This window comes from Electrona antarctica (assembly GCF_951216825.1).
Source record: "Electrona antarctica genome assembly, chromosome: 3".
NCBI classification, from domain to species: Eukaryota; Metazoa; Chordata; class Actinopteri; order Myctophiformes; family Myctophidae; genus Electrona; species Electrona antarctica.
In genome coordinates, this window is record NC_136808.1 from 4,571,831 (window position 1) to 4,587,019 (window position 15,189).

At 42.4% G+C, this 15,189-nt stretch overlaps 1 protein-coding gene across 1 annotated transcript in view; it reads left to right on the forward strand.

Moving 5' to 3' along the window:
- The first annotated feature begins 14,707 nt into the window (after positions 1 to 14,707).
- cebpa (CCAAT enhancer binding protein alpha) overlaps positions 14,708 to 15,189 on the forward strand; it is a 1,867-nt gene continuing 1,385 nt past the window's right edge. Inside the window, exon 1 of the mRNA XM_079497881.1 lies at positions 14,708 to 15,189. This exon is cut by the window's right edge and continues 1,385 nt beyond it. Coding sequence (XP_079354007.1) covers positions 15,021 to 15,189 — 169 coding nt within the window. The 5' untranslated portion in view covers positions 14,708 to 15,020.

The window sequence follows — 15,189 nt, forward strand, 5'->3', positions numbered from 1 at the left end:
GGAGCCCGGCGGACGAGAGTGATGCAATTCCCTGCGTGACAGACAGTTACACGGGCCAATAGGAAGGTAACGTTTTTGGAGCTGGGCTTGTTTATGTAATATGGAAATATATGTCATGAGTTCACAGTCAGTGATGTGACTTCATCGCCTAAATATTGATTGATTGATTGATTGATTGATTGATTGATTGATTGATTGATTGATTGATTGAAGTATGTATTAACAGTTTGCTGAATTACAGTACATTTCAAGCACAACTCAATACAAAAACTGTTAACTGTGAGTGGACGACACCATACAGCATTACACTTGTTTACAAGTTCAATTCATCAAAACATTTAGAGACGTACAAATATACACTTCTATATAGCCAAAAACACGAAATCATCATAAAGGAGGTAAAAAGGGGGAAAAACATATACAGCGAGGGGGAAAAGGGGTGGGTGGGGGGATTCAGATTTAACGGGGGCCAGTTTCGAATTGCAGCCGTCCATAGGTGCCCTTTGAGAGCGGTTTTTAAGGAGTCAAGGGATTCACATGTCTTAATGACTGTTGGTAGGGTGCCACAAAAATGTGGAACGCCCTACCAACAGTCGAATCTGGATTGCACATGGTTTGTTGAACTCCCTCTGGTGTTGTGGGTGTGGACTTCGTTGACATTAAGGAAGTATTTAGTATTTAGTACATGGGTATCTTAGTGAAGTATTTAGACAGGTATACATGGGTATCTTAGTGAAATATTTAGACAGGTATACATGGGTATCTTAGTGAAGTATTTAGACAGGTATACATGGGTATCTTAGTGAAGTATTTAGACAGGTATACATGGGTATCTTAGTGAAGTATTTAGACAGGTATACATTGAAACTTTACACTGAATTACATTTTATATATATATATATATATATATATATATATATATATATATATATATATATATATGACTGACTATAAATATAAGCATCGGCTTGACACTCCAATGACCATACAAAACCTTTTGTGTATATGTTTTTTTATACATCGAAATATATATATATATAGTTTTCGATGTATTAAAAAAACATATATATGTGCTATTTGCTATTAGGTGGTGACCACTGACTTGCTTAGTGGTAAGTAACTAGTAACTACAGTTTCAAATCATTGTGGTATAACATTATTAAAATGAGTATAATATATAATATTTTGCTCTGGAGTGCAAGTGAATGTATTGGAAATAGGCTAAAGTAAAAAATAAAGAAAAATAATATTAAATAAAGAAAAATACCTCAAAATTGTACTTATAAGTGAAGTACTTGAGTGTGAGTTACTTACTTTACACCATTGCATTTGCATTTCAATTAGCCCTTGCACCACTAATTAGCCCATATCTCCAGAAGGCTGTTATCTTGTAGCCCAGTAGGTGTCTTCACCACCTGATTGTTTCCTGGCTCTGACGCGGCTCGTTAAATGGGCTGTGACCTCACGCCGTTGATCCCTTGTTCCTTCAGAAACCTGCATGAGGGTCAGTCGTTACAGAAAATATATGGGTGAATCTTTTACATTCCATGAAGTTTACAATAATTCCAACAAGGCTTATAGCTTATTACCCTGATTTTGTGTTTGTTTTCAGTTTGTTTAGTATTTTTTCTTTATTTTTTATTTTGTTGTTGTTTTTGTTGTTGTTTTGTATTGTATGTGTAGAGCAGGGGTGCCCACACTTTTTGACTTGAGAGCTACTTTCAAAATGACCAGCTCGGCAAGATCTACCCACCAAATCAATTATTATACCATTGCTGAAAATAGTTTAAATATGTACCTGAGGGAGCTTCGGAATAGTAGAGTTTGTGTTACATTCTGTACAGTATAAGACAAATGCACTTGGAATGGGAAATAGAGGGGGAGAAATGTTAATATAATCGTTTTTTTTCATCAATATATTTAAATGAAATACTCTTTAGGGGCATGTCATGTGATCTACCTGCACAGCCTTTGTGATCTACTGGTAGATCACGATCTACCTTTTGGGCACCCCTGGTAGAGTATAGGCCTATATGTATGTTACTCCTGACGGAGAAACACCATCATTCCCCATCCTTGCTGGCATTCTCCAAGGCGACACACTTGCCCCGTTTCTATTTATTATTGTTGTTGATTATGTTCTTCGTATGTCAGTTGATAAGGGCTACCAACTAAACCCCACTGACTTCGCTGATGACATCGCGCTTATCAGTCAATCATTGGAATACGCTCAGGCTCTCCTTCAGTCTCTTGAGCAGGCCTCCAACTGTGCTGGTCTTTAATCTCAACGAGACGAAAACTGAATACGTAAATATATGCAAATCCAACAATAATCACATTATAAAAACACTTAACAACACTCCTCTGAAACAGGTTGATGACTACAAGTATTTGGGTTCATATAGACGGAGACGCCTTATCAGACGACGTCACACTGATAAGAAACAGCATGCGCGCGCATAAAGGCAGCAGAAGAACACCACCTCTCATAAGATGCAATGGAAAAGTTCTAACTGCACTCACGTGTAAAAATGCCCTATCAAACTTTCAGATGCTGTTTTTCTCCCAGTGTGGAGGAAGAATGATTAGGATTTTTATTGTGATCTCTCGCCCTTGAAATATATAATCCTTGGTTTCTGTTGTGTTTGAACAATAATAGCAATTCAAAACCACACCTCCAGTCGCTGTCATAAGAACGGGAGGTGCGCTCCTATTTGTGCACGGCTGCACGCGCACCTGCAGCCCATCAAGTATAATTTATGCTTCGTCCCACGACGGTGTCGCGCACGCAGACCTCTACGCTCACAACAGTCGCATCTGCGATGCGATGTGAGCTTGTATATCAGCTGTTCTCTGTGCGCAATACTGTTGGGCTTTGAAGTATAAATGTCTCCTAGGGTGCACCTCACTATAGCCAACTCACAAGAGGAGGTTGAATGGACTGAAACCAGCGCTCCCCAAAACAACAGGTTTGGAGATCTGTTGGGAATTGATTACATGAAACAGTCACCCATGCGCCCAGTCCCAATGTTTGTAAACAAATAATTGGTCTATATATCTTCTTCCCAAAAAGACTTTCAAACTAGGAAGGGTATGGCCTGGTCAGCCTGCAATGACATGCATAAGATCTGGTCATCCCAGCTTAGTAAGATGTTAAAAGTAAAAATATTTAGGACGACCGTTGAGCCGATTCTACTCTATGGCTCCGAGACATCGACACTTTCAAAGAAACTAGAGAAACGGTTGGATGGCACTTACAATGAAGGACCGGGAAGTCTGGCATGGCATTGTGAAATCCATGATCTCGACCGCGGTCGAAAAATGATGATGATGATATGTATGTTAGGACCCTCTAGTCTAGAAAACTAGATGCTGTATCTCAACAGGTTATTATTCCTTAACACAATCAGCGCCGGGATTCCTTCAAAATAGAAGCTCCGGGGTGCCGGAAAGACATAGCCGCTTTTACTCTGAACCCCCCCTTTTGCTAGCTTACCTTGCTCTCGATTTCATTTATACGATAAATGATCCAAAAAGCGTTCATATTTTGAACGAGATGCGGATGAGGAGCAGAAATGAAGCGCGTAGTATCCATCAGATCAAAACCACGGAGAGCACCCTATAGATGAGCAGATACGAGGCATTCTTTCTGCCGCGCTAACAGCTAAGTGAACGGGACGCTAATATGAAGGAAGAGCGAAGCGTACCGTACGGTGGCTGTCTAGCAGCGTGTCCCGAGCCCAGTGTCAGATTTGCCGCATTTCATTCCCCGACTCTCTCTCCCTGCTTCCTGTCCACTAACATGTCTTTTTGTAAAAAGGCACTTCATAACTGACTATATTAGTGTGCTGTTCCGCTGAGCTTATAATGCATGACCAGCCCTTATAATATAGTTCATATACCATGTTATAAGTTAAGTTATAATGCATTATAATGCATTATAAATGTAATCATAATGCATAGACCCAACCTTTAACCACTTAAACCCCATATGGTTGAGCGGAGTCCCTCAGGGCTTTATGGTGTCTTTGCTTTTCAAGCTCTACATTAAATATCTAAGCTCAAAATAACAGATTGATCGAGCTTGTCGATCTGCTATTTTCCCTCCGAATACAGATCCTGGGGTTAAGTAAAGTGTAAGAAAATAAATCCAGTGGGTCTCCCTAACAAAAACATTGCTTCCTGTCCTCTGGACTCCTTCTCAATGCCAATACTGTAATACTGTAATGATAATATAGCCCTTACATTAGACAGGGACAACTAGATAGTGTTGTTGTTGTAGTTCTTGTTTGTGTGTGTGTGTGTGTGTGTGGGGGGGGGGGGGGGGGGGGGGGGCATTAAAGGGTTTTTAACATCAAACCTGGGTGGAACGAGTGTGTGGACAGAAGCATTTAAACACTGGTCAGTGGTCATATGCAGATATAGGCCAAGACAAGGGATGTGTTTGAGCATAAGAAACAAACTTAGAGCTGATACGCTAGCCAGAAAGCTTCAAAATAACAACCATGCATGTTGAAGCAGTCAGAGTAATGAATTCATAACACCTTTACCATCAGACATTGACTGAAGTGTTACTGGGTTTTTGGCCAGTTTTATTTTATTCTTTTACTTGAATAATGAATATTACATTGTTCAGTAGAAATGAGACACATATAACTGTTTTTGTTTGAAAGCCTGTAAAAGGGGTATACAATATACATTTTTTTCAAGTTAAATGACAAAAGCGTAGATGTAATAAGCTTAGGTTCAGTCTATACCTTTTTTTCCCAGACTAAGAAAAAAACTGTGATGAACTAAGAATGTTTTGTATGGAAAAAAACCAACTAATAAACTAAACTAAACTAAACATTGAGGAGGTCTGCGGCTCAGACAAAATTGCCCAAATGTGGCGTTATTCATTATATCAAACGTTTGTTAACTGTGTTAAAAGTAATGTTGTTGTTGTTGATGATATCGATCTGCATGGCTTTCACACGTTTTATGGTCCACGGTGTCCTTCCTAATTCAATGCTGTCTGTTTTATTGGTCCATGTCCTTAAAGGCAAGGCATGGGTGTTAAACAGCATGGACAATTACAGGCCTATTGCCCTTATTGCCAGTATCCTGTCAAAGCAAGGTGCTAGAGTTATTTTAACTACGATTGAAATGTATATGTTTTAACACAATTGGCTGTGTTCGCGGGTGGGAAGCTGAATGGGGAGGGCTCATCTTTGTCGCTGCTTTGATGATCCCCACAAGCGGTCAGGGCGCCTGTTCAGGGGAGGGAGGAGGTGGGGGGGGGGGGGGGGGTAGCGTGTACCTCCACGTGCGTTACGCCCCCCCCCCTAGTGAGACCTTTCACTGTCGGGTGGAAAGAAGATGTTGGCTTGACGGCCCGGGTATCGGAGGAGACCTGAGGCTTTCTTCACCCTCCCAATGACTGATTGTGGGGGTTAGCAGAGATGGAGTAGCCTACTTGTAGAGAGGCTGGGGAATTGGGAATTGGCTTTACTAAATTGGGACTTGAAGGGGAGAAAATGTTTTTCTTTTGTCTTGAAGGGGCATGTTTTGCACAATAACAGTCTTTTCATTATGTCTGCCCACGATCTCTGTGATTCATACAGTAGGCTACGTTTGTTTACCTCAGTCACTGATACTAAAATCTGATTTTTTTTTATTTTTTTTTTCTATGAACCTGTGACTTGACACCCATACTGTTATAAAACGAAAATAAAAAGATTTTGAAAAGAAATGCATACATCTATGGTCCTCCTACTGTCGGTACAGAGTGAAAAGCATGCAACGGCCAGAGCCATCTAATAGAAGAGTGGCGATATTGAGGGGGCAGAAAACAGCCCGGTCATGTGGTTCATGTACTCGTGCAAGCATATACTCTTCTATGGTGCAAGCCCATATAGACTCCAATGCATTCCGTGAACTTCCGGTTGTCCCCATGCTCAATAGAAGTCTATATGTAGGAGAGCCGCCATTGGACTGAAGCCCCATGAAGTGAACAGAGTTTGCGTAACTCTGTCTTACTCTATGGCTCTGGCAACGGCTTAGAGTGGTATATGCCATGAGATTACTTCTTCGTGTTCCCAGGTGGCACAGTGCCGCCTAGGAACAGTGTTTACTTCTGTTGGCGTGCCCACCTGCGAGGCACTATAGTGTTGAGGCAACTCATGTACAATTTGATGCAACGCCTGGAGGTGACTAATAACAGCATCATAGTGGCACTAACAATTGATTGATTGATTGAAATATTTATTAACAGTTACAGTACATTTCAAGCACAAACTCAATACAAGGACTGTTAACTGTGAGTGGACAACTCAATTAAGCATTACACTTGTTTACAAGAGGGTCCACCTTGTTCAATTCATCAAAACATTTAGAGACGTACCTGTCAAGAGCTGTTACCGGGTCACGTCGGCGGCGGTGGCTCAGGGGTAGAGTGGCTGGATGGCAACCGCAAGGTTGCCAGTTCGAACCCTGTGGGCTCCCCCAGAGTCGGTGTCGAAGTGTCCTTGAGCAAGACTCTGAACCCCTAATAATTGCTCCTGATGTGCTGGTTGGGGCCTTGCATGGTTTCCGCTGCCATCGGTGTGTTAATGTGTGTGAATGTGTGTATGTAAAGCACCTTGGATAAAGGCGCTTTATAAATGCACCATTTACCATTTAGGTCCAGGCTGCGCATCACATGGCTCAGCAGCCTGCTGCTGATTATAGGTATAGGATGGCCCATGTTGTTTGTCCTTTATGTTTTTGTATGCTGATGTTATTTGCTATGGACGTCTGTCTGACTGAAATAAAGATTTTATATTCTATCTAAGCTCAAAATAGCAGATTGATTGAGCAGTACTGTTACGCAGTACTATAGAGTCGCACACTCTACTCTTATATTTACCAGCCCATATATGAGATATATTATATTTGAAACAGATGAGCACTGTGAGAAGACTTTTGTTGAAGGAAGGTCAGATTTGACTGAAAGTCTGTTTAAAAGTCCTAATAGGAGAGTTTTACTGTAGCAGAACGAGCCGAACACTGCAGGTCCAGGTGCTGCAGTGCAAACACAGAGGAAAAAGTGATACATTTTAAAGACCTCCATCTGTACAGTAGCTGACGCCACAAATCATCTACACCCCCTTTCCACGGGACAGATTTTTGTTCTCTAGCCGTGTAGTATATCACATCTAAAACTAAAGGTTCTTAGAATGAGATCTCTGGAACAGTTTATAAACAAATGCGAGGTCCATAGGCATGTGAGTCGAGCCCTGCAGGGTTCCTTGACACGCAGTCGATTATTTCATAATGGCAAAATCACGATATAGTAGTGGATAATGGGGATTTTTAGTAAATGGTAAATTTATATAGCGCCTTGGGCGCTTTACATAGATTGTACATTACATTCACCCATTCACACACACATTCATACACCGATGGCGGCAGAAACCATGCAAGGCACCAGCCAGCACATCAGGAGCAATTTGGGGTTCAGTGTCTTGCTCAAGGACACTTCGACACTAACTCTGGGGGAGCCCGGGTTCGAACAGGCAACCTTGCGGTTACCATCCAGCCACTCTACCCCTGAGCCACCGCCGTAATGTAATGAAATGTAAATGTAAATGAAAATGTAATGTTTCAATGTTGAAGGATTACGATAAAATAAGAATGCTTTTCACTCAGTATTTCTGTAGAATGTTTTATCTTCATTAAACTGTATAGAGGGTATGCGCATGCAGGAAGTGAATGGCATATCGAGTGGCAAAGTGAGTTTAATGTTGTTTAATCAAATAGGACTTTTCTGTGTGGATGTAGGGGCTGTCAAGGCAAGAAAGTATAGTTTTTTTGCCACTCAGTAGGCGTAGGCGTTCCCGCATAACTTCCGGGTATAATGATGATGTCACGCGCATACAGTATAGCAATATATATATTGAGATATCTCAATTGTTGTTGTCATTGTTGTTATTGTGAATGAATCTATAGGAATGGAAACAAGACTGCAAGGTCTTTCTTTGGTGCTGTCCGTTTTATTGTCTAATAACACAATCAATCAATCAAACACATACTGACCACTGTACACAATCCACGCCACATACCATAACCCATACACCATTGGTTCTCAAAGTAGGGGTCCTTGGGTGGGTGGGTGTGTGGGGGGGGGGGGGGGGGGGGTTCCAGGGTTCCAGGGGGTCCCCAGCAAAAGTAGTTAATACAATCGTTTAAAACACTTCATCTATTTTTATGTTGGCTATTCAAAAATAGGCAGATCTACTACAGGCTCAAAGCTATATGAGCATCTGCTATGACCTGTTTCTTCTTTTTCCTTCTTTTTTTTTAATAATAATTTTGAATTTCTTTTAAACAGAAACCTTCTCTTCTGGGGGTCTCCTGGCACGGACGGGGTCATGGCACGGAACATGTTCAAATGGGAGGTCGTGGCATTGGCACAACAACAACAGATTGAAGACCACTACTGCCATAATCAATGTAACAGGAGGTTATACTTGGGAGTCGGGACCTTATGAAACTGGCAGTGACATACTGTATAATACAGTCAGAGGACATGTGTGCCCAATAGATGTATTTAATTGCACTGTATGGCATTGCATTCAGCAACAAATCTTATACTTGAACTAGAAGGGTTTACCATTACACCAGGCCAGGCAGACAAGAATAATATCCATCTGCTATGAATTTACATAATAAAGCTTCATATCACAAAGATCTAAACGTAAGTTTAATTTACTCCAGCGACCACTAAATCACAATCAGAAACACTTTGTTTCCAAGTATGAGGTGCATATAAGAAATGTGGTTTGGATTGTGATGTAGTGCCAACCCAACGGTAATAGCAACACCGTCCAGAAGGCTGCTCAGTCTTTACACAGAACACATTATATTCAAACCAGTGTTGATTTCGTCGACTAAAATCGAGACGAGAAATGTTCGTTGACTACCTTTTTGCACTGACGGAAATGTAATTGAAATTAAATCAAAACTAAGCCATGATGACTAAAACTAAGGACTAAATATACTGACAATTTCCTCAACAAATAAAAACTATAGACTAAAATGTTAGGAAGGGATCTAGTGGACAAGAGATCCAGTATAAGTCATTTTACAATTAGTTGCATGCTGAAAATAGCCGATCTACAAGCGCACAACGCGTCGCAGCGCGACGCGTTGTGGGCTTACCACGGCACGGCTTACCACGGCATCAAGGCCCGCCAAAATACATTTGTTCGACTAAATCAACTGTAGATTTAGTCGACTAAAATCGTATGATATTTAGTCGACTAAAACTAGACTAAAACATTCCAGGTGACTAAAATGTGACTAAAACCAAAAACAACACTGATTCAAAGGGCACATATATACTGTACATACATACATTACACAACATAGCCTACTTTCAGAGAGTAGACTTAAACACACACACACACACACACACACACACACTCACACACACACACACACACACACACACACACACACACACACACACACACACACTCACACACACACACACACACACACACACACACACACACACACACACACACACACACACACACACACACACACACACACACACACACACACACATTAACAGAACATAGTTAGACATTAGGTCTATATTAAGAAAACATATGAGGAGCATGCAAGGCTAGAAGTCGTGCGGTCAGTATAGGGAGCTGATGGTAGGTGTTATATGCACGCTCCACCTCAGCTGCATCCATCTCCCAGCCAGGGGACTAGGAGCTGATGGTAGGTGTTACGCTCCACCCTTAAAGTATATATTAATAGACCGGATTTCTCCTCCCATCCACTTGCATTAAGTTGCTCTAAAGCGCATGAGGCGATTTCACTCCTCCTTCCGGGTAGGAACAGAGTGCATTCTGGGATGGATTGGACCCATATCGTGAACGCACTGGCCGTTGACTATCATTGCACGCGTTCACGTGCGTTCACCTATGAAACAGCGTTCACGTGTCATCATGAACGTGCAATCGTGAACGCGCTGGTCCGTTGACTATCATTGCGATAGTCAACGGACCAGCGCGTTCACGATTTGGGTCCAAACTGCAATACCAAATTCGGCCACTATATGTCCATTTCGCCTCAGGGTTTCCTCCGGGTGCCGTCTCTATTCATATATACTCTAAGGCTCCACCTCAGCCATCCATCTCCCAGCCAGGGGTCTATAGCGCACTGTGAAACAGGGATATAGACTCCCGCACCCTGGCTGACACCGACAATAAGCCTCCCTGACTCTTACATAGCAGTCAGCAGCCTGCAGTCAGACACATAAAGTAGCCTACTTTTAAACTGTGTTATACAACATAATTCATTACATACAGATACATTAAGCATCTGACCAAAGTCACCACTTTAATATTGGGCAGGTTGACGAGGATGACTTTTTAAAGCACCTTTAGTGTCAGTTTCCAGTCAGTTTATGAGGAGTATAGGCGTCAGTGTTGTTTTTGGCATCACATTTCTGTCTCTTCAATAGTTTAAATTTAGTGTCAGTCACATTTTAGTCACCAGGAATGTTTTAGTGTTAGTCTTTTAGTCGACTAAATATCATAAGACTTTAGTCGACTAAATCTACAGTTGATTTATTCGAACAAAATGTGTTTTGGCGGGCCTTAATGCCAGCGTAATGACTGTTTTTACACTTGCTGAAAATAGCCGATCTACAAGCTCACAACACAATGCAGCGTGACACATTGTGAGCTTGTAGATCTGCTATTTTCAGCATGCAATGCAACCAAGTGTAAAATTACTTATGGATATTCTTGTCCACTACTCCCTTCCTAACATTTTATTCTAGTTTGTATTTGTTGACAAAATTGTCAGTAGGCCTATATTTAGTCTTAGTTTTAGTCATCATAGCTTAGTTTTCATTTAGTTTGGTTTTCGTCAGTGAAAAAAGGTAGTCGACGAACATTTTTCGTCTCAGTTTTAGTCGCCGAAGACAACACTGGTGGTAGGCGTATAGTTAGTGGTCATCAGTCTGATCAATGTGGCACCGTCTGTCATACAGTACAGTACAGTATGTGCTCAGTTGTCTACTGAGCACATAATTGCCGAGATGCATGAATGATATTGCACAACATAGTGTACATAATACAAGTAGCTGCAGGCGACTTGATCTCTCTCCATACATTGTTTTTTGGTAATGAGTGTCGGTGTGCGGGCGCTGTAGGCGGCGGCAGCACAGGGTTAAACAGTATAATAATGGCTAATGGGACAAGGGTTAGCAGGCTGCTTAACTCTGACTCACGGAGCACATGTAGAAATACTGTGGTCTGGAGGAACACCCCTCTATATCTCTCCGTCTATGTCTGTTGGTGTGTGAGTTACTGTGCCCTCTATAGTGGACTAGTGGCAATCAGTTGACTGTTTTAAGAGACTCCTAAAGACTCAATTATCCCGTAAATATTTCTCCCATGTACCTTTGACCTGATTCATTTTATAGCCCTATGTCTTTGTTCTGCCTTGTTTGTTTTTGTTTTGCTCATTTATATTGTCACAACTGTGTTTCTATTTGTTTTTACTGTGTAAATTGTTCAGCACCTTGTAGCTTTGCTTCGAAAGGTGCTTTATAAATAAAATGTACTTACTTACTTACTTACAAGAGATCCAGTATAAGTCATTTTACAATATAGTTGCATGCTGAAAATAGCAGGTCTACAAGCTCACAACGTGTCGCGCTGCGACGCGTTGTGTGCTTGTAGATCAGCTATTTTCAGCAAGTGTAAAAACAGTCATTACGACGGCATTAAGGCCCGCCAAAACACATTTTGTTCGACTAAATCAACTGTAGATTTAGTCGACTAAAATCTTATGACATTTAGTCGACTAAAACTAGACTAACACTACAACATTTCATGTGACTAAAACTAAAACTAAATTAAAACTATTCAAGAGTCTATGACTAAAACTAAAATCTAAATTTGCTGCCAAAAAACAACACTGCTCTCAAGAGAGGTACAGGCTTTAGTTCCGACATACTATTGATCCGAAACCTCAATCCCTAACCTAACCATAACCGCAAGCACGGGAGCAGCGCATGTCGGACCATCACGCTTTGGACCTTTGGTGTGTCGGAAAGCGTGGCACTGCTATCTGGGGGTGTGAGGAACACCCCTCTATATCTCTGTCTTTCTCTCTTTTCTTTTCTACACACCAGTGGGTTTTTTCAACACTTTTCATGTCAAGGTCAATTTTTTATTCTGCATTTTTGAGTGGTGCAACCACTCCCTTACGGAGCTATGTGTTTGGCTGGCTGGGTGGCTGGCTGGGTGGGTGGGTATGAGCACGAAAACAGCATGGTTGTTACAGTACAGTACAGTACAGTACAGTACAGTACAGTACAGTACAGTACAGTACAGTACAGTACAGTACAGTACAGTACAGTACAGTACAGTACATGCAGTACAGGGACCGCCACACGGTAACTCCACATTTCTCAACCGTTTCGGACACAGGGCGGCTCGTCGGAACCCTGGGTGCGTTCCTGTGGGTCTGGAACTCCCCCCTATATTTCCAGACTCACTCCAGAGGGGCCACATTATTGCATTACTGTCGTAGCAAAAATAGCCGATCTACAAGCTCAAAACGCGCCGCACTGCGATGCGTTTTGAGCTTGTATGATCGGCTATTTTTGCTATATTTGAATTTAAATCCTGAATAATTTTTCCTATTTTTGAATTGGAATCCTCCTGAAAAGTAACATTTGTATTTCATTTCAAATAAATTTAGTTATATGTTAACTTTATGAACTAAATACAAATACATTGGACATAAAAAAAAGAAAATACCATTTTAATACTAGTAAGTAGCTGAAATCAATAATACCGTATGTTCGGATATTAACCTGAGGGCCGCATTAAGTGCAGGTGGGGGCCGCATGTGGCCCCCGGGCCGCCAGTTGCCCATGTATAAACTAGCTGATCTGACTACATCGACATGTTGTGAGCTTTGGCTATTTTAACTATTCAAAAATGTTTTTCAGAATAGTAAAAAAGTAAAGTAGTTTAGGGATAAGGGCTTTAGCATGGACGCAAATAGTTATGCCCTGCATAATTATGTATAGCCTTTCATAGCCTACTTTTCTTCTCGATTGTATCCGTACCGTGGTATACCGATAGAGGGCGATGTCAGCCCATCCACACTGCTGCTACCTGTGGGGCAGTGTGTAGTGTTCCGCTTGCTTAGAAAGTATACTTTATGCATGCGTGTGTGTGTGTGTGCGTGCGTGTGTGTGTGTGTGTGCGTGCGTGCGTGCGTGCGTGCGTGCGTGTGTGCGTGTGTGCGTGTGTGTGTGTGTGTGTGTGTGTGTGTGTGTGTGTGTGTGTGTGTGTGCAGTGGGTATTGGCAGAGCGTGCGTGCAGGCATAAAAGTACACTAATGTCGAACACACGCACACACACGTGACGCACGCCACGCACACGCGCACGCACACACCAAGCATGCGCATGTTTCTCTTTCTCTGCAAAATGAGTGGGAAGACATTCTGCAAAAGACAGCTCGGTTTTTATGTCAGAGACCAGTTTAGAAGAACGCATGCGAAGAATAACTATTCAATGTATTCTCCTCGAGTCAATGTTCTACGCGGCCTATCTTATCATTAAAGTGTAAATTTATTTACGTGCATTGATAATTGTATTAAGTTAATAGGCTACTAGGCCGGTGGTGTGAAACGAGTCGACTAGCGGCGCCTATCTTCTGCATGATCTGTAGCGTTCGCCGCGGGGGGTGACACCGTGACAGCACGGCAACACCACCACTCACGAGTCACGGCGCCAAGGAAGGCAGCGGAGTGATCGTGCGTAAAACTCCGCTATGTAATTACCCCCCAAATATCGTGTTCCTGATAGAGAGCAGCAGGGCGCTGCAGGTCTCAGCTGGAGAGAGAGAGACGGACCCCTGGTCGCTTCTCAGACAGTATACCAAGTTATCAATATATCACATTAGCTACCCTCCAAGAGTATATCTGCTGCCTGCTGGGACTGAAGATAGCTGCATGTCTGTCTCTGGTATTATCGCCTATAATTGGAAGTCAATGATTGTTTTATTTTCATGTTCTTGTTTTGTTTGTTTCCTGACATGCAGTGTAGGGATTATGAATAGGCTCTTATAGGTGAACCACGTTATGTCACATATACAGCAGATATTTAGGAGTAGGTGTACTAGGTGATAATTGCCATTTTAATCGCTTTTTATAGTGACCAAAGTTCATTTGACAAAGAGATACAGATTGAATTGATTGAATTCCCCCCCCCCCCCCCCCCCCCTCCACATTATAATGGATTATATGATTTATAATGAAGGACATGGTATGGAACTCATATGATTTGGAATAACACTGATGTCTAATATATATACCCCGTGTTGCATTTCTGTTGCTTGCCTGCCTTGGAACGAAACATTTAAACCAAACCAAACGAAAGGGCTTCGATCGTGATTCGTGACACTAATAACGGACCTAAATCTTATCACCACCACCGCTTGGAATAATCTACACACACGGGTTACCCCAAAAATGTCCACCTCTCCACTCCAGCGGTATTGGATTGGGTCTGACTGGGACCCCGCCCCCCCCTCTCTCTCTCTCCACCCAGCCGGGAGGTATAAATACAGCACGAGCCTGTTTGACAGCTAAGAGCGTTCTTGCTTCTATCGCCACTTTAAAACCTTCCTTATATCTACCCAACCAACTCACACTGAACTGAGCACAGCACACAGCCCCGTGGCAGACAAGGACAGGACAGGGATCAACTCATCTGACTGAGAAACCTGTTGCTTTTGCCGCTATATTCATTCACGGCTGAGCAGACTAGAGAGAGAGAGAGAGAGACTGGAACCCCGTGTTCGTGTTCCTTGTCATTTTGTATTGTGTGATAGTATCATTATTATATATTTTTTAACCGTGCCAGAGCGGCTTCGCGCCCCCGGGGCGGTTATCGGCAGCAAAGCTGGATTCCCGGAGCTCCTCACCATGCCTGGCAGGTTTTAGATACTCCATGGAGCACGCCAACCTGTACGAGGTCGCTCCTCGGCCGATGCTCACCAGCCTGTCCGCGCACAGCAACAACAACAACAACAACAGCAACAACAACAGCAGCAGCCAGCCCGGCTCGTACTGCTACAAGGACCCGGCGCTCGCCAACGACCTCGCCGACATCTGCGAGA